The sequence below is a fragment of the Zonotrichia leucophrys genome, unplaced genomic scaffold (assembly GCF_028769735.1).
Source record: "Zonotrichia leucophrys gambelii isolate GWCS_2022_RI unplaced genomic scaffold, RI_Zleu_2.0 Scaffold_126_132196, whole genome shotgun sequence".
NCBI lineage: Eukaryota > Metazoa > Chordata > Aves > Passeriformes > Passerellidae > Zonotrichia > Zonotrichia leucophrys.
Window position 1 is genome coordinate 109,139 of NW_026992331.1, and position 23,058 is coordinate 132,196.

Genomic DNA, 23,058 nt, shown 5'->3' on the forward strand with positions numbered 1-23,058 from the left:
GGCTCACCCCAGGCTCCACGCACACCGAGCTCTTGCCGCCCAGGTTGATGGGGTTTGGGTGATTTTGGGGCAGTTTTTGGGGTGCAGTTTTTCGCAGGTTTTGGGATTTTTTGGCAGGTGATTTTGGGGATGTTTTTGGGTGATTTTGGGGCAGTTTTTGGGGTGATTTTGGGATATTTTGGGGATTTTGGGGCTATTTTTGGGGTGATTTTGGGGGATTTTGGCTCACCCCAGGCTCCACGCACACCGAGCTCTTGCCGCCCAGGTTGATGGGGTTTGGGTGATTTTGGGGCAGTTTTGGGGGATTTTGGGCAGTTTTTGGGTGATTTTGGGCAGTTTCTGGGACTAGTTTTGGGAATTTTGGGGGATTTGGGTTTTTGGGTGATTTTGGGGGTTTTTGGCTCACCCCCGGCTCCACGCACACCGAGCTCTTGCCGCCCAGGTTGATGGGGTTTGGGTGATTTTGGGGCGTTTTTTGGGGTGATTTTGGGGCAGTTTTTGGTGCAGTTTTAGGGCAGTTTTAGGGCAGGTTTTGGGGATGTTTTTGGGGTGATTTTGGGGGATTTTGGCTCACCCCCGGCTCCACGCACACCGAGCTCTTGCCGCCCAGGTTGATGGGGTTTGGGTGATTTTGGGGCAGTTTTTGGGCAGTTTTTGGGGCAGTTTTTGGTGGATTTGGGCATTTCTTGGCGCAATTATTAGGGCAGTTTTGGGCGTTTTGGGATGATTTTTGGGGCTGATTTTTGGGGTGATTTTGGGCAGTTTTGGCTCACCCAGGCTCCACGCACACCGAGCTCTTGCCGCCAGGTTGATCACTCGCCCGTCCTCCGCAGCAGCAGGTTCAGCCCGGCGCCCCCGGGAGCCCCCTGGGCAAGAGGGGGCGTCAGGGGGGATTTGGGGGATTTTGGGGGGATTTGGGGATTTTTGGGGAGGGAATTGGGGGATTTGGGGATTTTGGGGTGATTTTGGGGGATTTTGGGGTGATTTTAGGGTGATTTTGGGGTGATTTTGGGTATTTTGGGGTCCTCACCTGCCATCCCGTGGCTAGGGCGGGTGATTGGGGATTTGGGTATTTTGGGGTGGATTTGGGATTTTGTGGGTGATTTGGGTGAATTGGTATTTGGGGGTCTCCTCACCTGCCATCCTTAGGGCCTGGTAGGCATGGGGGATTTTTGGGGAATTTTGGGGTGAATTTGGGTATTTTTGGGGTCTCTCACCTGCCATCCCGTAGGGCCTGGATCATCGGGATTTGGGGATTTGGGGGGGATTTTGGGGTGAATTTGGGTGTTTTTGGGGTCTCTCACCTGCCATCCCGTAGGGCCTGGATCATGGGGGATTTGGGGATTTTTGGGGGATTTTGGGGTGAATTTGGGGTATTTTTGGGGTCCTCTCACCTGCCATCCCGTAGGGCCTGGTTATGGGAATTTGGGGATTTTTGGGGGATTTTGGGGTGAATTTGGGTATTTTTGGGGTCTCTCACCTGCCATCCCGTAGGGCCTGGTTATGGGGATTTGGGGGATTTTTGGGGATTGGTGAGACTTCCGCATCCATAGCTGTGTGGGATTTGATTTTGGGGTGATTTTGGGGAGGATTTTGGGGTTATGCAATTTGGGTGTTTTTTGGGGATTTGGTGTTTCTGACTGGTGTTTGGGCCTCATCCCAGTAGGGCCTGGATCATGGGGGATTTGGGGGTATTTGGGGTGATTTTGGGGTGATTTGGTTTTGGGGCATTTGTGGGGGTTTGGGGTGATTTGGGGTGATTTTGGGGTGAATTTGGGATTTGGTGTTTTTGGGGGTCTCTCACCTGCCATCCCGTAGGGCCTGGATCATGGGTGGATTTGGGTGGGATTTGGTTTGGGTCTGTCGTACTGTTGGGTTGATTTTGGGGTGATTTTGGGGTGATGTTTTGGGGTGTGTGAATTTGGGTGTGTTTTGGGGGTCTCTCACCTGCCATCCCATAGGGCCTGGATCTGGGGATGTGTGATTTGGGGAGTTGGGTTTTGGGGTCTCTCACTGCGCCATCCCGTAGCCCTGGTCATGCTCGGGGATTTTTGGGCTTCGGGTGAATTTGGGTATTTGGGCCTCCCTAGCATCCGTAGGCTGGCTCAGGAATTGGGGTATTATGGGTGAGGTGAATTTGGTGTTTATGGGGTACCTCCCTCAATCCTAGCCGCTAAATTGGTCCTTGGGTTTTTGTCCCTCACATGCACCATAGCCTGGGTACTGGAATTGGGAATTTTGGGATTTTGGGGTGAATTTGGTATTTGGTCTCACCGCCAATCCCCTAAGCATGATCGCGAATTGGGGAGATTTATGAAGAATTTGGGTGAATTCGCGTATTTGGTCCTCACCTCCATCGTAGGCCTGGTCATGGCATTTTGGGGATTTTTGGGGGATTTGGGAAATTTGGTATTTGGGGTTCACACCATCCCATAGAGTGCACGGCGATTGGATTTGGTGATTGGATTTTTGGGCCCTCTACTGCCATCCGGTAGGCCTGGATAGGGATTGGGGATTATCGGGGTGAATTGGTATTTATGGGTCTCTCACCTCCATCCCATAGGCGCTGCCCGCGCCGCTCAGCACCGAGAGTGTGCCCCGAAATGCAGCTCCCGAAACCACCCCGATCCCCCCCCAGTACCGCCGCCCCCCGAGCCCGCCCGGAGCTCGAAGCGACGCAGAACCACGGGTACCTATGGGAAACATAGAAAAACGGGGTAAACACCCAAAAATCACCCCAAAAATCACCCCAAATCTGTCCTGATCCCCTCACAGCACCACCGGGTACCGTAGGAAGGAAAAACGGGGTGAAAATCACCCAAAACGCCCAAAATCACCCCAAAATCCCACGCCCACGGTACTGAGAAAACGGTAACCCCAAAAATCCCCCCATCACCCCAAACTCGAACCTACCAGAACCACCGGGTACCTATGGAAAACTCACCAAAAATCTCAAAAATTACCCTAAAATCACCCAAAAAATCACCCCAAAATCCCCCGAGCCCGCCCGGAGCTCGAAGCGACGCAGAACCACCGGGTACCTATGGGAAACACAGAAAAACGGGGTAAAACCCCAAAAATCCCCAAAAATCACCCCAAATCTGTCCTGATCCCCTCACAGCACCAGGTACCTGGAAGAAAACGGGGTAAAACTCGCCAAAATCACCCAAAATCACCCAAAATCACCCCAAAATCACCCCGAGCCCGCCCAGAGCTCGAACGACGCAGAACCACCGGGTACCTATGGGAAACAAGAAAACGGGGTAAAACCCCCAAAAATTCACCCAAAAATCACCCCAAATCTGTCCTGATCCCCTCACAGCACCACCGGGTACCTGGAAGGAAAAACGGGGTCAAAACTCCCCAAAAATCACCCCAAAATCACCCCAAAAATCACCCCAAAAATCACCCCAAAATCCCCCTGAGCCCGCCCGGAGCTCGAAGCAACGCAGAACCACCGGGTACCTGCAAGGGAAAGGAAAAAATGGGGTAAAACCCCCCAAAATTGCCCAAAAATCACCCCAAATCTGTCCTGATCCCCTCACAGCACCACCGGGTACCTGGAAGGAAAAACGGGGTGAAAACTCCCCAAAAATCACCCCAAAAATCACCCCAAAATCACCCCAAAAATCACCCCAAAAATCACCCCAAAAATCCCCCCGAGCCCGCCCGGAGCTCGAAGCACTTCAGCACCACCGGGTACCTATGGAGAGAGATGGAAAAAATGGGGTGAAACCCCCCAAAAATCACCCCAAAATCCCCCCGAGCCCGCCTGGAGCTCGAAGCGACGCAGAACCACCGGGTACCTATGGGGAGAGATGGAAAAAATGGGGTGAAACCCCCCAAAAATTGCCCCAAAAATCACCCCCAATCTGTCCTGATCCCCTCACAGCACCACCGGCTACCTGGAAGGAAAAACTCCTCAAAAATCACCCCAAAATCACCCCAAAAATCACCCCAAAATCCCCCCGAGCCCACCCGGAGCTCGAGGGGCCTCAGCACCACCTGGTACCTGGGGAGAGATGGAAAAAATGGGGTAAAACCCCCCAAAAATTGCCCAAAAATCACCCCAAATCTGTCCTGATCCCCTCACAGCACCACCGGGTACCTGGAAGGAAAAAAGGGGTCAAAACTCCCCAAAAATCACCCCAAAAATCACCCCAAAATCACCCCAAAATCACCCCAAGCCTGCCCAGGGCTCGAAGTGACACAGAACCACCGGGTATCTATGGGAAACACAGAAAAACGGGGTAAAACCACCCAAAAATCACCCCAAAATCAGCCCAAAAATCAGCCCAAAAATCAGCCCAAAATCAGCCCAAAATCACCCCAAAATCACCCCAAAATCATCCCAAAATCAGCCCAAAAATCACCCCAAAATCACCCCCATAGCACCACCGGCTACCTGAGGGAGAGATGGAAAAAATGGGGTCAGGAACCCCAAAAATCATCCTGAGACCCCCCAAACTCCCCAAAAACCCTCCAGAGCCCCCAGACCCACCTCATTTTGAGGATCTCGGGGTCGGTGATCCGGGTGTTGGTCATGTGTGTGTGGGACCCCCTGAGCCCCCCAAATCCCACAGACCCTTTAGGACCCCCCAAATCCCCCAGGACCCCCCAAAGCCCCCCAGGACCCCCCAAAGCCCCCCAGAGCCCCCAGACCCACCTGCTCTCGAGGATCTCGGGGTCGGTGATCCAGGTGTTGGTCATGTGCGTGTGGGACCCCCGGGACCCCCCAAATCCCACAGACCCTTTAGGACCCCCCAAACCCCCCCAGAGCCCCCAGACCCACCTCATTTTGAGGATCTCGGGGTTGGTGATCCTGGTGTTGGTCATGTGCGTGTGGGACCCCCAGGACCCCCAGGACCCCCCAAACCCCCCAGACCCCTTAGGACTCCCCAAATCCCTCCAAAGCCCCCAGACCCACCTGCTCTCGAGGATCTCGGGGTCAGTGATCCTGGTGTTGGTCATGTGCGTGTGGGACCCCCGGGACCCCCTGAACCCCCCAAACCCCACAGACCCCATAGGGCCCCCCAAAGCCCTCCAGAGCCCCCAGACCCACCTGCTCTCGAGGATCTCGGGGTCCTTGATCCGGATGTTGGTCGTGTGCATGTGGGACCCCCGGGACCCCCGGGACCCCCCAAACCCCCCAGACCCCATAGGGCCCCCCAAAGCCCCCCAGAGCCCCCAGACCCACCTGCTCTCGAGGATCTCGGGGTCGGTGATGCGGGTGTTGGTCATGTGCGTGTGGGACCCCCGGGACCCCCAAACCCCACAGACCCTTTTAGGACCCCCCAAAGCCCCCCAGGACCCCCCAAACCCCCCAGACCCCATAGGGCCCCCCAAAGCCCCCCAGGACCCCCCAAAGCCCCCCAGACCCACCTCATTTTGAGGATCTCGGGGTCGGTGATCTGGGTGTTGGTCATGTGCGTGTGGGACCCCCTGAGCCCCCCAAACCCCCCAGACCCCATAGGGCCCCCCAAAGCCCCCAGAGCCCCCAGACCCACCTGCTCTCGAGGATCTCGGGGTCGGTGATCCTGGTGTTGGTCATGTGCGTGTGGACCCCGCTGCGCCCCCCCCAGCCGGGCCCGGCCCCCGCGCCCCCCGCCACGGTCTCGTAGTACCCCCCCCTCGGGGAGCCGAAGGTGACGTTGTTCATGCAGCCCTGGGGACAATGGGGACAATGGCAATGTCACCCTAAACACCCCAAAAATGTCACCGCAAACACGCCAAAAATGTCACCCCAAACACCCCAAAATGTCACCCTAAACACCCCAATAATGTCACCCTAAACACCCCAAAAATGTCACCTGAATAACCCCAAAAATGTCACCCTAAACACGCCAAAAATGTCACCCCAATAACCCAAAAATGTCACGCCAAACACCCCCAAAATGTCATCCTGAACACCCCAAAACTGACCCCAAACACCCCAAAAATGTCACCCAAATACCCCAAAAATATCACCCCAAAAACCCCAAAAATGTCACCCCAATAACCCCAATAATGTCACCCTAAACACCCCAAAAATGTCATCCTGAACACCCCAATAATGTCACCCAAATAACCCAATAATGTCACCCTACACACCCCAAAAATGTCACCCAAATACCCCAAAAATGTCACCCTAAACACCCCAAAACTGACCTCAAACACCCCAAAAATGTCACCCCAAAAACCCCAATAATGTCACCCTAAACATCCCAAAAATGTCACCCTAAACACCCCAAAACTGACCCCAAATAACCCCAATAATGTCACCCTAAACACCCCAAAACTAACCTCTAACACCCCAAAAATGCCACCCCAAAACCCCCAAAAATGTCACGCAAATAACCCAAATAATGTCACCCTAAACACCCCAAAAATGTCACCCCAAAAACCCCAATAATGTCACCCTAAACATCCCAAAACTGACCCCAAACACCCCAAAAATGTCACCCAAACACCCGAAAAATGTCACCCCAATAACCCCAATAATGTCACCCCAAACACCCCAAAAATGTCATCCTAAACACCGCCAAAATGCCACCCCAAACACCCCAAAAATGTCACCCTAAAAATCCCAATAATGTCACCCCAAACACCCCAAAAATGTCACCCCAAAACCCCAATAATGTCACCCCAAACACCCCAAAACTGACCTCAAACACCCCAAAAATGTCACCCCAATAACCCCAAAAATGTCACCCCAAAAACCCCAATAATGTCATTCTAAACACCCCAAAAATGTCACCCCAATAACCCCAATAATGTCACCCTAAACACCCCAAAAATATCACCCTAAACACCCCAAAAATGTCACCCTAAACACCCCAAAAATGTCACCAAAATACGCCAAAACTGTCACCCCAAATACCCCAAACCCCCCCTCGGGGAGCCGAAGGTGACATTGTTCATGCAGCCCTGGGGACAACGGGGACAACGACAATGTCACCCCAAACACCCCAAAAATGTCACCCCAAATAACCCAAATAATGTCACCCTGAACACCCCAAAACTGACCCCAAACACCCCAAAACTGACCTCAAACACCCCAACAATGTCATCCTAAACACCCAAAAAATGTCACCCCAAACACCCCAAAAATGTCACCCCAAAAACCCCAAAAATGTCACCCAAACACCCCAAAAATGTCACCCCAAACACCCCAAAATTGACCCCAAATAGCCCAAAAGCTCCCCTCACCTGTCCCTGTCCCTCATCTGTCATCTCACCTGTCCCCCTTCACCTGTCCCCTGTCCCTGTCCCCTCCCCTGTCCCTGTCCCCTCCCCTGTCCCCTCACCTGTGTCCCTCACCTGTCCCCTCACCTGTCCCTGTCCCTCATGTGTCCCTCACCTGTCCCCTCCCCTGTCCCTGTCCCCTCACCCTGTCCCTGTCCCCTCACTGTCCCTGTCCCCTCCCCTGTCCCTGTCCCCCCCTCACCTGTCCCCCGCCTCCCCTGTCCCTGTCCCTGTCCCTCACCTGTCCCTGTCCCTCACCTGTCCCTGTCCCCTCACCTGTCCCTCACCTGTCCCGGGCTCACCTGGGAGGCGGCGCAGACGCCGAACGCGCGCAGCACCACGTCCACCACGCGCTGTGACGTCAGCACGTTCCCGCCCACCACGGCGGCGTCGGGGGCGGGGTCAAGGATGGAGCCCGGCGGGATCCGCACCTGCACCGGGGCCAGGCAGCCCTGGGGGGGGAAATACACCTGAGATACACCTGGGATACACCTGGGATACACCTGGGTACACCTGGATACACCTGGGTACACCTGGGTACACCTGAGATACACCTGGGATACACCTGAGATACACCCGAGATACACCTGGGTACACCTGGGTACAGCTGGGTACACCTGGGATACACCTGAGATACACCTGGGATACACCTGGGTACACCTGGGTACACCTGGGTACAGCTGGGCACACCTGGGATACACCTGGGATACACCTGGGATACACCTGGGTACACCTGGGTACACCTGGGATACACCTGGGTACACCTGGGCACACCTGGGCACACCTGGGTACAACTGGGTACAGCTGGGATACACCTGGGATACACCTGGGTACAGCTGGGATACACCTGGGTACACCTGGGTACACCTGGGTACACCTGAGATACACCTGGGTACACCTGGGCACACCTGGGATACACCTGGGTACACCTGGATACACCTGGGATACACCTGGGATACACCTGGGTACAGCTGGGATACACCTGGGATACACCTGGGCACACCTGGGATACACCTGGGTACACCTGGGTACACCTGGGATACACCTGGGCACACCTGAGATACACCTGGGTACACCTGGGTACACCTGGGCACACCTGGATACACCTGGGGACACCGGGGTACACCTGGGTAAAGCTGGGTACACCTGGGATACACCTGGGTACACCTGGATACACCTGGGATACACCTGGGATACACCTGGGTACACCTGGGATACACCTGGGATACACCTGGGTACACCTGGGCACACCTGGGTACACCTGGGATACACCTGGGTACACCTGAGATACACCTGGGCACACCTGGGATACACCTGGGATACACCTGGGATACACCTGGGATACACCTGGGATACACCTGGGTACACCTGGGTACACCTGGGATACACCTGGGTACACCTGGGATACACCTGAGATACACCTGAGATACACCTGGGTACACCTGGGATACACCTGGGATACACCTGGGATACACCTGGGATACACCTGGGATACACCTGGGTACACCTGGGATACACCTGGGGACACCGGGGTACACCTGGGTAAAGCTGGGTACACGTGGGATACACCTGGGTACACCTGGGCACACCTGAGATACACCTGGGATACACCTGGGTACACCTGGGATACACCTGGGATACACCTGGGTACACCTGAGATACACCTGGGTACACCTGGGTACACCTGGGTACACCTGGGTACACCTGGGATACACCTGGGATACACCTGGGTACAGCTGGGATACACCTGGGTACACCTGGGTACACCTGGGATACACCTGGGTACACCTGGGATACACCTGGGATACACCTGGGCACACCTGGGATACACCTGGGTACACCTGGGCACACCTGGGATACACCTGGGATACACCTGGGCACACCTGGGCACACCTGGGATACACCTGAGATACACCTGGGATACACCTGGGTACACCTGGGTACACCTGGGATACACCTGGGCACACCTGGGATACACCCGGGATACACCTGGGTACACCTGGGTACACCTGAGATACACCTGGGCACACCTGGGTACACCTGGATACACCAGGGCACAGATGACACCTCCCAGGATCAGGTTTGGGGTTTTTGGGGTGCTGAGGCTGTTTTTGGGGTGTATTTGGGGTATTTTGGGGTCTCACCTGGTTCAATGGGATGTCGTGCCCCACCAGGCACCGCAGGCAGTAGATCAGCGCCGACAGGGTGTGGTTGGGTTTTTGGGGTGTGTTTGGGGTTTTTGGGGTGTGTTTGGGTTTTTGGGGTGCCCAGGCTGTTTTTGGGGTGTATTTGGGGTATTTTGGGGTCTCACCTGGTTCAGGGGTATATCGTGTCCCACCAGGCACCGCAGGCAGTAGATCAGTGCCAATAGGGTGTGGTTGGGTTTTTGGGGTGTGTTTGGGGTTTTTGGGGTGTGTTTATGTTTTTTGGGGTGCCCAGGCTGTTTTTGGGGTGTATTTGGGGTATTTTGGGGTCTCACCTGGTTCAGGTGTATTCAGGCAGTAGATCAGCGCCGGCAGGGTGTGGTTGGGTTTTTGGGGTGTGTTTGGGGTTTTTGGGGTGTGTTTGGGTTTTTGGGGTGCCCAGGCTGTTTTTGGGGTGTATTTGGGGTGTTTTGGGGTCTCACCTGGTTCAATGGGATGTTTTGTCCCACCCAACACCTCAGGCAGTAGATCAGCGCCGACAGGGTGTGTTTGGGTTTTTGGGGTGCCCAGGCTGTTTTTGGGGTGTATTTGGGGTATTTTGGGGTCTCACCTGGTTCAGTGGGATGTCGTGTCCCACCAGGCACCGCAGGCAGTAGATGAGCGCCGACAGGGTGATGGCGCGGGGGGCGTTGCAGTTCCCCAGAACTTGGGGTCCCGTCCCCCCGAAATCGAACACGGCGCTGCCCTGGGGGGAGGGGGGGAGAATGGGAGGGGTTGGACCCCAAAACCCAACCAGACACCGGGGGGGGACCCTAAAACCCAGAGGGGGACCCCAAAAACTGATCCAGAGACCAGGGGAACCCAAAAAACCATCCAGGGCCTGTGGGGACCCCAAAACCCCAAAACAGGGGAACCTCAAAACCCCACCCAAAACTGGGGGTGACCCCAAAACCCCACTCAGAGCCCAGAGGGACCTCAAAACCCATCCAGGGCCTAGGGGGACCCCAAAACCCAGAGGGGGACCCCAAAACCTGCCCAAAAACCCGTCCCAACTGAAAAAACCCCCCCAGAAACCAGGGAGACCCCAAAACCCGGGGAGAGACCCCCAAAACTCACCCAGAGACCGGGGGACCCCAAAAAACCATCCAGAAACTGGGGGGGGGATCCCAAACCTGAGGTGAACCCCAAATCTGGGGGTGACCCCAAACCCCCCCAGAGGCCAGGGGGGGACCCCAAAATCCGGGGGGGACCCCAAAAACCCATCCAGGGCGCGGGGGGACCCCAAAATCCAGGGTTGCCCCCATTTCCCCCCCTGGCCGCATGGGGGTCCAGCTGTTTTGGGGTCCCCAAGGTGTCCCCAAGATGTCCCCAAGGTGTCCCCGTGGTGTCCCCATGTGTCCCCCATGTCCTCCCTGTCCCTGTGCTGTCCCCAGTCCATGTCCCCATGTCCCCATGGTGTCCCCAGACTGTCTCCAAGATATCCTCATGGTGTCCCCATGTCCCTCAGGTGTCCCCATGTCCCAGGGCTGTCCCCAGGCTGTCCCCACGGTGTCCCCATGGTGTCCCCACGGTGTCCCCAAGGTGTCCCCAAGGTGTCCCCAGATCTCCTTGGGCTCCAGTGTCACCCTGAGCCGCACGGGGGCGCCATCGTCCATCGTGTCCTTGGCCGACAGTGACATCCCCAGAGTGTCCCCATGTCCATGTCCCTGTGTCATCATGTCCCCAGGGCTGTCCCCATGTCCATGTCCCCAGGTTGTCCCCATGCTGTCCCCAAGGTGTCCCCAGACCTCTCATGGTTCCAGTGTCACCCTCAGCCAGATGGGGGTGCCATCGTCCATCGTGTCCTTGGCCAACAGTGACGTCCCCAGAGTGTCCCCATGTCCCCAGAGCTGTCACTGTGCTGTCCCCATGTCCCCAAGGTGTCCCCATGGTGTCCCCAAGGTGTCCCCAGACCTCCTTGGGCTCCAGTGTCACCCTGAGCCAGATGGGGGTGCCATCGTCCATCGTGTCCTTGGCCGACAGTGACGTCCCCAGAGTGTCCCATGTTCCCAGAGCTGTCCCCATGTCCACGTCCTGTGTCCCCATGTCCCCAGGCTGTCCCCAGGTTGTCCCCATGATGTCCCCAAGGTGTCCCCAGAGCTGTCCCCATGTCCCCAGACCTCCTTGGGCTCCAGTGTCACCCTCAGCCGCACGGGGGCGCCATCGTCCATCGTGTCCTTGGCCAACAGTGACATCCCCAGAGTGTCCCCATGTCCATGTCCCTGTGTCATCATGTCCCCAGGGCTGTCCCCATGTCCATGTTCTCATGATGTCCCCATGATGTCCCCATGGTGTCCCCAGACCTCTCATGGTTCCAGTGTCACCCTGAGCCTCACAGGGGTGCCATCGTCCATCGTGTCCTTGGCCATCAGTGACGTCTCCAGAGTGTCCCCATGTTCCCAGGGCTGTCCCCATGTCCATGTCCCTGTGTCCCCATGTCCCCAGGATGTCCCCACGGTGTCCCCATGGTGTCCCCAAGGTGTCCCCAAGGTGTCCCCAGACCTCTCTGGGCTCCAGTGTCACCCTGAGCCGCACGGGGGTGCCATCGTCCATCGTGTCCTTGGCCCAACAGTGACGTCCCCAGGGTGTCCCCATGTCCATGTCCCTGTGTCCCCATGTCCCCAGGGCTGTCCCCAGGTTGTCCCCATGTCTATGTCCCTGTGTCCCCATGTCCCCAGAGTGTCCCCATGTTCCCACAGCTGTCACTGTGCTGTCCCCATGATGTCCTCAAGGTGTCCCCAAAGTGTCCCCATGTCCCCAGACCTCTCTGGGCTCCAGTGTCACCCTGAGCCGCACGGGGGCGCCATTGTCCATCGTGTCCTCGGCCCACAGCGACGTCCCCAGGGTGTCCCCATGTCCATGTCCCTGTGTCCCCATGTCCCTGTTCCCATGATGTCCCCAAGGTGTCCCCAGAGCTGTCCCCATGTCCCCAGAGCTCTCATGGTTCCAGTGTCACCCTGAGCCACACGGGGGTGCCATCGTCCCTCGTGTCCTCGGCTAACAGTGACGTCCCCAGGGTGTCCCCATGTCCATGTCCCTGTGTCCTCATGTCCCCAGGTTGTCCCCATGATGTCCCCATGATGTCCCCATGGTGTCCCCATGATGTCCCCAGACCTCTCTGGGCTCCAGTGTCACCCTGAGCCACACGGGGGCGCCATCGTCCATCGTGTCCTCGGCTGACAGTGACGTCCCCAGGGCTGTCCCCATGTCCATGTCCCTGTGTCCCCATGTCCCCAGAGTGTCCCCATGATGTCCCCAGGGCTGTCCCCATGTCCCCAGACCTCTTTGGGCTCCAGTGTCACCCGGAGCCGCACGGGGGCGCCATCGTCCATCGTGTCCTTGGCCGACAGCGACGTCCCCAGGGTGTCCCCATGTCCCCAGGTTGTCCCCATGAGCTGTCCCCATGTCCATGTCCCTGTGTCCCCATGTCCCCAGGGCTGTCCCCAGGTTGTCCCCATGTCTATGTCCCTGTGTCCCCATGTCCCCAGGGCTGCCCCCATGTCCCAGGGCTGTCCCCATGTCCACGTCCCTGTGTCCCCATGTCTCCAGGCTGTCCCCAGGTTGTCCCCATGATGTCCCCATGATGTCCCCATGATGTCCCCAAGGTGTCCCCACCTCTCATGGTTCCAGTGTCACCCTGAGCCACACGGGGGCGCCATTGTCCATCGTGTCCTCGGCCGACAGTGACGTCCCCAGAGTGTCCCCATGTCCCCAGAGTGTCCCCATGTCCATGTCCCTGTGTCCCCATGTCCCCAGGGCTGTCCCCAGGTTGTCCCCATGTCTATGTCCCTGTGTCCCCATGTCCCCAGGGCTGCCCCCATGTCCCCAGGGCTGTCCCCATGTCCATGTCCCTGTGTCCCCATGTCCCCAGGTTGTCCCCATGATGTCCCCATGATGTCCCCAAGGTGTCCCCAGACCTCTTTGGGCTGCAGTGTCACCCTGAGCCACACGGGGGCGCCATCGTCCATCGTGTCCTTGGCCAACAGTGACGTCCCCAGGGTGTCCCCATGTCCATGTCCCTGTGTCCCCATGTCCCCATGGTGTCCCCATGATGTCCCCAGACCTCTCTGGGCTCCAGTGTCACCCTGAGCCAGATGGGGGCGCCATCGTCCATCGTGTCCTTGGCCGACAGTGACGTCCCCGGGGTGTCCCTATGTCCATGTCCCTGTGTCATCATGTCCCCAGGGTGTCCCCATGATGTCCCCAAGGTGTCCCCAGACCTCTTTGGGCTGCAGTGTCACCCTGAGCCACACGGGGGCGCCATCGTCCATCGTGTCCTTGGCCAACAGTGACATCCCCAGAGTGTCCCCATGTCCATGTCCCTGTGTCCCCATGTCCCCAGGTTGTCCCCATGATGTCCCCATGTCCATGTCCCCAAGGTGTCCCCATGGTGTCCCCAGACCTCTTTGGGCTCCAGTGTCACCCGGAGCCGCACGGGGGTGCCATCGTCCATCGTGTCCTCGGCCGACAGTGACGTCCCCCAGCGCGCGGCCACCGCCCGCAGCGTGTCCCTGACCGCCACCTCCGCATTGGCCTGGGGTCACACGGGGGTCACACAGGGGTCACACAGGGGTCACACAGGGGTCACAGGGTCACACAGGGGTCATGGGGTCACACAGTGTCCCCAAAGAGCCACCGCCCGCAGCGTGTCCCTGACCGCCACCTCCGCATTGGCCTGGGGTCACACAGGGGTCACACAGGGGTCACACAGGGGTCACACAGGGGTCACGCAGGGGTCAGGGGTCACACAGTGCCCCCAAAGAGCCACCGCCCGCAGCGTGTCCCTGACCGCCACCTCCGCGTTGGCCTGGGGTCACACGGGGGTCACGGGGTCACACAGGGGTCAGGGGTCACACGGGGGTCACACCGGGATTTTGGGGTTCCTGGAACAGTTTTGGGGTCTCTCAGTTGTAGTTGAGGTTTTTGGTGGTTTTGGGGCGCCATTGATGTGTTTGGGGTTTTTTTTGGGGGTGAATTTGGGGTTTCTGGGGATTTTAGGGTGTATTTGGGGTTTTTAGGGTGAATTTGGGGTGATTTTGGGGTGTTTTTGGGGTCTCACCTGCACGTGTCCCATTCACACCTGCACCACCTGCAGCCCGTGCTGCCCGATGAGCTCCGGGCACAGGGATGGGGGTTTTTGGGCGGATTTGGGGATTTGGGGATTTTGATGTTTTCGATGTTTTTGGGGTGATTTTAGGGTTTTTTGGGGTCTCACCTGCACGTGTCCCATGTAGGCCTGCACCACGGCCAGCCCGTGCTGCCCGATGAGCTCCAGGCACAGGGATTGGGGGTTTTGGTGTGAAATTGGGGTTTTTGAGCGGATTTGGGGATTTTGATGTTTTTGATGTTTTTGGGGTGATTTTAGCGGTTTTTGGGGTCTCACCTGCACGTGTCCCATGTAGGCCTGCACCACCTGCAGCCCGTGCTGCCCAATGAGCTCCGGGCACAGGGATTGGGGTTTTTGGGGCGGATTTGGGGATTTTGATGTTTTTGATGTTTTTGATGTTTTTGGGGTGATTTTAGCGTTTTTTGGGGTCTCACCTGCACGTGTCCCATGTAGGCCTGCACCACGCTCAGCCCGTGCTGCCCGATGAGCTCCCGGCACAGGGATTGGGGGTTTTGGGGCAGATTTGGGGATTTTGGGATTTTTATGGGGTTTGATATTTTTGGGGTGATTTTAGGGTATTTAGGGTGTTTTTGGGGTCTCACCTGCACATATCACATTCACACCTGCACTGCCTGCAGCCCGTGATGTCTGATCAGCCTCGGGCACAGGGATTGGGGGTTTTGGTGCGAAATTGGGGTTTTGGGTGGATTTGGGGATTTCGATGTTTTTGGGGTGATTTTAGCGTTTTTTGGGGTCTCACCTGCACGTGTCCCATGTAGGCCTGCACCACCAGCAGCCTGTGCTGCCCGATGAGCCTTGGGCACAGGGATTGGGGATTTTGGGTGGATTTGGGGATTTTGATGTTTTCGATGTTTTTGGGGTGATTTTAGCGGTTTTTGGGGTCTCACCTGCACGTGTCCCATGTAGGCCTGCACCACGCTCAGCCCGTGCTGCCCAATGAGCTCTGGGCACAGGGATTGGGTGGTTTTGGGGCAAATTTGGGGATTTTGGGTGGATTTGGGGGTTTTGATGTTTTTGATGTTTTTGGGGTGATTTTAGGGTATTTTTGGGGTCTCACCTGCACATACCACATTCACACCTGCACTGCCTGCAGCCTGTGATGTCTGATCAGCCTCGGGCACAGGGATTGGGGTTTTTGGGCGGATTTGGGGATTTTGATGTTTTCGATGTTTTTGGGGTGATTTTAGCGTTTTTTGGGGTCTCACCTGCACGTGTCCCATGTAGGCCTGCACCACGGTCAGCCTGTGCTGCCCGATGAGCTCCAGGCACAGGGATTGGGGTTTTTGGGGCAGATTTGGGGTTTTGGGGATTTTGATGTTTTTGATGTTTTTGGGGTGATTTTAGCGGTTTTTGGGGTCTCACCTGCACGTGTCCCATGTAGGCCTGCACCACGCTCAGCCCGTGCTGCCCGATGAGCTCCCGCACCAGCCCGATCCCTTTCTGGTTCGCCGCCACCTGTGCCCGCAGGTCGGCCAGGTTGTCCCGCAGGTTCCGCGTCCCCGAGCAGCCGGGGACGGAGCCGGGGGCCAGCAGGGCCTCGGTGACAGCTGGGGACAATGAGGGGACAGTGACAGGGGCCAGCAGGGCCTCGGTGACAGCTGGGGACAATGAGGGGAAAATGACAATGACAGTGACAATGACAATGACAGTGACACCCCATAGGGACGGCCCCGGGGGCCAGCAGGGCCTCGGTGACAGCTGGGGACAATGACAATGACAGGGACAGTGACGGGGGACAGCAGCGCCTCGGTGACAGCTGGGGACAGTGACAATGACAGTGACAATGACAATGACAATGACAATGACAGTGACACCCCATAGGGACAGAGCTGGGGGCCAGCAGGGCCTCGGTGACAGCTGGGGACAATGAGGGGACAATGACAATGACAGTGACAGGGGACAGCAGCGCCTCGGTGACAGCTGGGGACAATGACAATGACAGTGACAATGACAATGACAATGACAATGACAGTGACACCCCATAGGGACAGAGCTGGGGGCCAGCAGGGCCTCGGTGACAGCTGGGGACACACAGGGGACAATGACAGTGACAGGGGACAGTGACAGGGGCCAGCAGCACCTCAGTCACAGCTGGGGACACACAGGGACAATGAGGGGACAATGACAATGACAGGGGACAGTGACACCCCATAGGGACAGAGCTGGGGGCCAGCAGGGCCTTGGTGACAACTGGGGACAATGACGGGACAATGACAGTGACAATGACAATGACAGTGACACCCCATAGGGACAGAGCCGGGGGCCAGCAGGGCCTCGGTGACAGCTGGGGACAATGATAATGACACTGACAATGACAGTGACAGTGACACCCCATAGGGACGGAGCGGGGGGGCGAGCAGGGCCTCGGTCACAGCTGGGGACAATGAGGGGACAATGACAGGGGACAGTGACAGGGGACAGCAGGGCCTCGGTCACAGCTGGGGACAATGACAATGACACTGACAATGACAATGACAGTGACACCCCATAGGGATGGCCCCGGGGGCGAGCAGGGCCTCAGTGACAGCTGGGGACAATGAGGGGACAGTGACAATGACAGTGACAGGGGACAGTGACAGGGGACAGCAGGGCCTCGGTGACAGCTGGGGACAATGACAGGGACAGTGACACCCACTGGGGACAATGACAAGGACAATGACAGTGACAATGACAATGACACCCCATAGGGACGGAGCCGGGGGCCAGCAGGGCCTCGGTGACAGCTGGGGACAATGAGGGGACAGTGACAATGACAGGGGACAGTGACGGGGGACAGCAGGGCCTCGGTGACAGCTGGGGACAATGACAATGACAATGACAATGGCATCCCATAGGGACAGCCCCAGGGGCCAGCAGGGCCTCGGTGACAGCTGGGGACACACAGGGGACAATGACAGTGACAGGGGCCAGCAGGGCCTCGGTGACAGCTGGGGACAGGGACAATGACAATGACAGTGACAGGGGCCAGCAGGGCCTCGGTGACAGCTGGGGACAATGAGGGGACAATGACAATGACAGTGACAGTGACAGTGACAATGACAGTGACAGTGACACCCCATAGGGACGGCCCAGGGGGCCAGCAGGGCCTTGGTGACAGCTGGGGACAGTGACAGGGACAGTGATAATGACAGTGACAGGGGACAGCAGGGTCTCGGTCACAGCTGGGGACACACAGGGGACAATGACAGTGACAGGGGACAGTGACAGGGGCCAGCAGGGCCTCGGTGACAGCTGGGGACAATGAGGGGACAGTGACAGGGGCCAGCAGGGCCTCGGTGACAGCTGGGGACAATGACAATGACAATGACAATGACAATGACAATGACAATGACAATGACAATGACAATGACAATGACACCCCATAGGGACGGAGCGGGGGGCCAGCAGCGCCTCGGTGACAGCTGGGGACAGTGACAATGACAGTGACAATGACAATGACAGTGACAATGACAGGGGACAGTGACAGGGGCCAGCAGGGCCTCGGTGACAGCTGGGGACAATGACAGGGACAATGACACCCACTGGGGACAATGACACCCCCCAGGGACCAGCAGGGCCTCGGTGACAGCTGGTGACACAGAGGGGACAATGACAATGACAGTGACAATGACACCCCATGGGGACAGGGACAGTGACACCCCGTGGGGATGGAGCCGAGGGCCAGCGGTGCCTCGGTCACAGCTGGGGACAGTGACAGGGACAGAGACAGTGACAGTGAGGGAGGACAGGGACAGGGACACACCCCAGGGACAGTGACAATGAGGGGGGACACTCTGAGACCCCTCCCAGGCCCCCCCCCCAATGTCCCCCGATGTCCCCAATGTCCCCAGTGTCCCCAGTGTCCCCAATGTTCCAAATCCCCCCAATGCCCCTCAATGTCCCCAATGTCCCAGATGTCCCCAATCTCTGGGGATGTCCCCAATCCCTTGGATGTCCCCATGTCCCACCTTCCTCCTGGAACTCCCCTGCTGTCACCAGTTTGAAGGACAGGAATGCCTTTGTCCCTGCAGTGTCCCCAATGTCCCCAATGTCCCCAATGTCCCCAATGTCCCCAATGTCCCCACTGTCCCCAATGTCCCCAATGTCCCCAATGTCCCACCTTGCTCCTGGAACTCGCCGTTGGTGACCAGTTTGAAGGTCAGGAACAGCTTTGTCCCCAGTCCCCTGATGTCCCCGATGTCCCCAATGTCCCCAATGTCCCCACTGTCCCCAATGCCCCCAATGCCCCCAATGTCCCCACTGTCCTCAATGTCCCCAGTGTCCCACCTTGCTCCTGGAACTCGCCGTTGGTCACCAGTTTGAAGGACCATTGTCCCCGCACTGTGCCCACTGTCCCCAATGTCCCCAATGTCCCCAGTGTCCCCAATGTCCCCAATGTCCCACCTTGCTCCTGGAACTCGCCGTTGGTCACCAGTTTGAAGGACAGGAACACCTTTATACCCAGGGATGTCCCCAATGTCCCCAGTGTCCCCAATGTCCCCAGTGTCCCCAGTGTCCCCAATGTCCCCAATGTCCCCCCAATGTCCCCAATGTCCCCACTGTCCCCAATGTCCCCAGTGTCCCACCTTGCTCCTGGAACTCGCCGTTGGTCACCAGTTTGAAGGACCTTTGTCCCCCCACTGTCCCCACTGCCCCCAATGTCCCCAATGTCCCCACTGTCCCCAATGTCCCACCTTGCTCCTGGAACTCGCCGGTGGTCACCAGTTTGAAGGACAGGAACACCTTTATACCCAGGGATGCCCCCAGTGTCCCCAATGTCCCCAATGTCCCCACTGTCCCCAATGTCCCCAATGTCCCCAATGTCCCCAATGCCCCCAATGTCCCCAGTGTCCCCACTGTCCCCAATGTCCCCACTGTCCCCACTGTCCCCAGTGTCCCACCTTGCTCCTGGAACTCGCCGTTGGTCACCAGTTTGAAGGACCATTGTCCCCCCACTGTCCCCAATGTCCCCAACACTGTCCCCAATGTCCCCAATGTCCCCAATGTCCCCAATGTCCCCAGTGTCCCACCTTGCTCCTGGAACTCGCCGTTGGTCACCAGTTTGAAGGACACGAAGGCGGCGCCCTCCTGGGCCAGGCTCTGCGAGTGCGGCGGCATCGACCCCGGGCTGGAGCCGCCCACGTCGGCGTGGTGACCACGGCTGGCCACGAAGAACACGGGGTGGGGAACACCTGGCCAGAACACCTGCGACAGGTAACAGTGACATTGAGGGGTCAGACACCTGGGACAGGTGACACTGGGGTTAGGGGCACGGGACAGGTGACACTGGGTCAGGTGTGGTGACCGCGGCTGGCCACGAAGAACACGGGGCGGGGCTCACCTGGCCAGAACACCTGCCACAGGTAAAGGGTGGGGTTATGGACATGGGACAGGTGACAATGAGGTTACACAGGTGACACTGGGGTTAGGGACACGGGACAGGTGACACTGGGTCAGGTGTGGTGACCGCGGCTGGCCATGAAGAACACGGGCGGGGCTCGCCTGGCCAGAACACCTGCCACAGGTAAGGGTGACACTGGGGTCAGGGACACGGGACAGGTGACACTGGGGTCAGGGACATGGGACAGGTGACATTGGGGTCAGGGACATGGGAGAGGTGACATTGGGTCAGGTGTGGTGACCGCGGCTGGCCACGAAGAACACGGGGCGGGGCTCACCTGGCCAGAACACCTGGGACAGGTAAGGGTGACACTGGGGTTAGGGACATGGGACAGGTGACACCTGGGAGGTTACACAGGTGACACTGGGGTTAGGGACACGGGACAGGTGACACTGGGGTTACAAGGTGACACTGGGGTCAGGGACATGGGACAGGTGACATGGGGATACACAGGTGACACTGGGGTTACACAGGTGACACTGGGGATACACAGGTGACACTGGGGTCAGGGACATGGGACAGGGACACCTGGGACAGGTAACGGTAACATTGAGGAGGGACAGGTGACAGTGGGTCAGGTGTGGTGACCACAGCTGGCCACGAAGAACACGGGGTGGGAAACACCTGGCCAGAACACCTGGGACAGGTAACAGTGACATTGAGGGGTCAGGGACATGGGACAGGTGACATGGGGATACACAGGTGACACTGGGGATACAGAGGTGACACTGGGGTTACACAGGTGACACTGGGGTTAGGGACATGGGACAGGTGACACTGGGGTTACACAGGTGACACTGGGGATACACAGGTGACACTGGGGTTAGGGACATGGGACAGGTGACACTGGGGATACACAGGTGACACTGGGGTTACACAGGTGACACTGGGGTTAGGGACATGGGACAGGTGACATGAGGATACACAGGTGACACTGGGTTAGGGACACGGGACAGGTGACATTGGGGGGTTACACAGGTGACACTGGGGTCAGGGACACAGGACAGGTGACATGGGGATACACAGGTGACATTGGGGTCAGGGACATGGGACAGGTGACACTGGGTCAGGTGTGGTGCCCGCGGCTGGCCACGAAGAACACGGGGCGGGGCTCACCTGGCCAGAACACCTGGGACAGGTAAGGGTGGGGTTATGGACATGGGACAGGTGACAATGAGGGATTACACAGGTGACACTGGAGTTACACAGGTGACACTGGGGTTAGGGACATGGGACAGGTGACATGAGGATACACAGGTGACACTGGGGTCAGGGACACGGACAGGTGACATTGGGGGGTTACACAGGTGACACTGGGGTCAGGGACATGGGACAGGTGACACTGGGGATACAGAGGTGACACTGGGGTTAGGGACATGGGACAGGTGACACTGGGGTTAGACAGGTGACACTGGGTTGGACACCTGGGACAGGTGACACTGGGGTCAGAGGGGACACTGGGGTGGACACCTGGGACAGGTGACACTGGGGTTAGACAGGTGACACTGGGTTGGACACCTGGGACAGGTGACACTGGGGTCAGACGGGACACTGGGTTGGACAGCTGGGACAGGTGACACGGGGCGGGGCTGGCCTGGTGAGAACACCTGAGGACAGGTGACACGGGAGAGCTGAAAACCCTGGGGACACCCAGCCAGGACACCTGGGGGTGTCCCGTCTGTCCCAGGTGTGTCCCCAGGTGTGTCACTCACAGGTGTGTCCCAGGTGTGTCACCCCCAGGTGTGTCCCTGTCCCCAGGTGTGTCCCAGGTGTGTCACTCACAGGTGTGTCACAGGTGTGTCACTCACAGGTGTGTCCCTGTCCCCAGGTGTGTCACACACAGGTGTGTCACTCACAGGTGTGTCACTGTCCCCAGGTGTGTCCCAGGTGTGTCCCCAGGTGTGTCACCCCCAGGTGTGTCCCTGTTCCCAGGTGTGTCACTCATGATGTCCCCATCCCCAGGTGTGTCCCCAGGTGTGTCCCAGGTGTGTCCCTGTCCCAGGTGTGTCCCAGGTGTGTCCCAGGTGTGTCACACACAGGTGTGTCACACACAGGTGTGTCACACACAGGTGTGTCACACACAGGTGTGTCCCAGGTGTGTCACACACAGGTGTGTCCCTGTCCCCAGGTGTGTCAGTAACTCACAGGTGTGATGACGGTCAGGTCGGGCAGGTGGCTGCCCCCCGCATCGGGTGGTTGCTCAGGATCCCAGCCCAGGTGTGTCACACACAGGTGTGTCCCAGGTGTGTCCCTGTCCCCAGGTGTGTCCCAGGTGTGTCACTCACAGGTGTGTCCCCAGGTGTCACTCACAGGTGTGTCACACACAAGTGTGTCCCAGGTGTGTCCCAGGTGTGTCACACACAGGTGTGTCCCCAGGTGTGTCCCCAGGTGTGTCACTCACTCACAGGTGTGTCCCAGGTGTGTCCCTGTCCCCAGGTGTCACTCACAGGTGTGTCCCAGGTGTGTCACACACGTGTCACAGGTGTGTGCCAGGTGTGTCACAGGTGTGTCACACACAGGTGTCACTCACAGGTGTGATGACGGTCAGGTCGGGCAGGTGGCTGCCCCTCGCCATCGGGTGGTTGCTCAGGATCCCAGCCCAGGTGTGTCCCAGGTGTGTCCCTGTCCCCAGGTGTGTCCCCAGGTGTCACTCACAGGTGTGTCACACACAGGTGTCAGTCCCAGGTGTCACTCACAGGTGTGATGACAGTCAGGTCGGGCAGGTGGCTGCCCCCCGCCATCGGGTGGTTGCTCAGGATCCCAGCCCAGGTGTGTCACACACAGGTGTGTCACACACAGGTGTGTCACCCCCAGGTGTGTCACTCACAGGTGTGATGACGGTCAGGTCGGGCAGGTGGCTGCCCCCCGCCATCGGGTGGTTGCTCAGGATCACGTCTCCCTCCCTCAGCTCCGGGCCCAGGTTACGGATCTGGGGGGGCACGGGGGGGGGGGGGTGAACCCCAAAATCCACCCCGGGAACCCCAAAAATCTCCCATGACCCCAAATCCCCCCAAAATTACCCCCATGCCCTCCCACATTCCCTCCTGAACCCCCCAAATCCCCTCCAGGAAACCCCAAAATCCCCCAAAATCCTCCATGACCCCAAATCGCCCCCAAAATCCCCTCAAATCCACTCTGGGAAC

General features: G+C 58.0%; 1 protein-coding gene across 1 annotated transcript; it reads right to left on the reverse strand.

Moving 5' to 3' along the window:
- Positions 1 to 812: 812 nt before the first annotated feature.
- On the reverse strand, positions 813 to 19,900 carry LOC135460915 (5-oxoprolinase-like). The gene is made up of 15 exons (XM_064737884.1): positions 19,856 to 19,900; positions 19,545 to 19,719; positions 15,898 to 16,082; positions 13,810 to 13,941; positions 9,979 to 10,113; positions 7,527 to 7,676; positions 5,508 to 5,665; positions 5,383 to 5,442; positions 5,063 to 5,281; positions 4,928 to 4,996; positions 4,667 to 4,822; positions 4,094 to 4,108; positions 3,751 to 3,806; positions 2,551 to 2,693; positions 813 to 866 (listed from the first exon to the last, which is right to left on the reverse strand). The coding sequence occupies exons 1-15, from the start codon at positions 19,898 to 19,900 to the stop codon at positions 813 to 815; spliced, it is 1,752 nt and encodes a 583-aa protein (XP_064593954.1).
- Positions 19,901 to 23,058: the final 3,158 nt, after the last annotated feature.

What these genes read in the sequence shown, in the direction of transcription:
- LOC135460915 (XM_064737884.1), bottom strand. Translation starts at nt 19,900, where the DNA reads ATGTCCATAACCCCACCCTTTACCTGTGGCAGGTGTTCTGGCCAG. An exon ending in GTGGCAGGTGTTCTGGCCAG is followed by an intron (nt 19,720 to 19,855) that starts GTGAGCCCCGCC and finishes TACCTGTCGCAG; the next exon opens with GTGTTCTGGCCAGGTGTTCC. An exon ending in CCCGAGATCCTCGAGAGCAG is followed by an intron (nt 4,997 to 5,062) that starts GTGGGTCTGGGG and finishes TGGGGGGTTCAG; the next exon opens with GGGGTCCCGGGGGTCCCACA.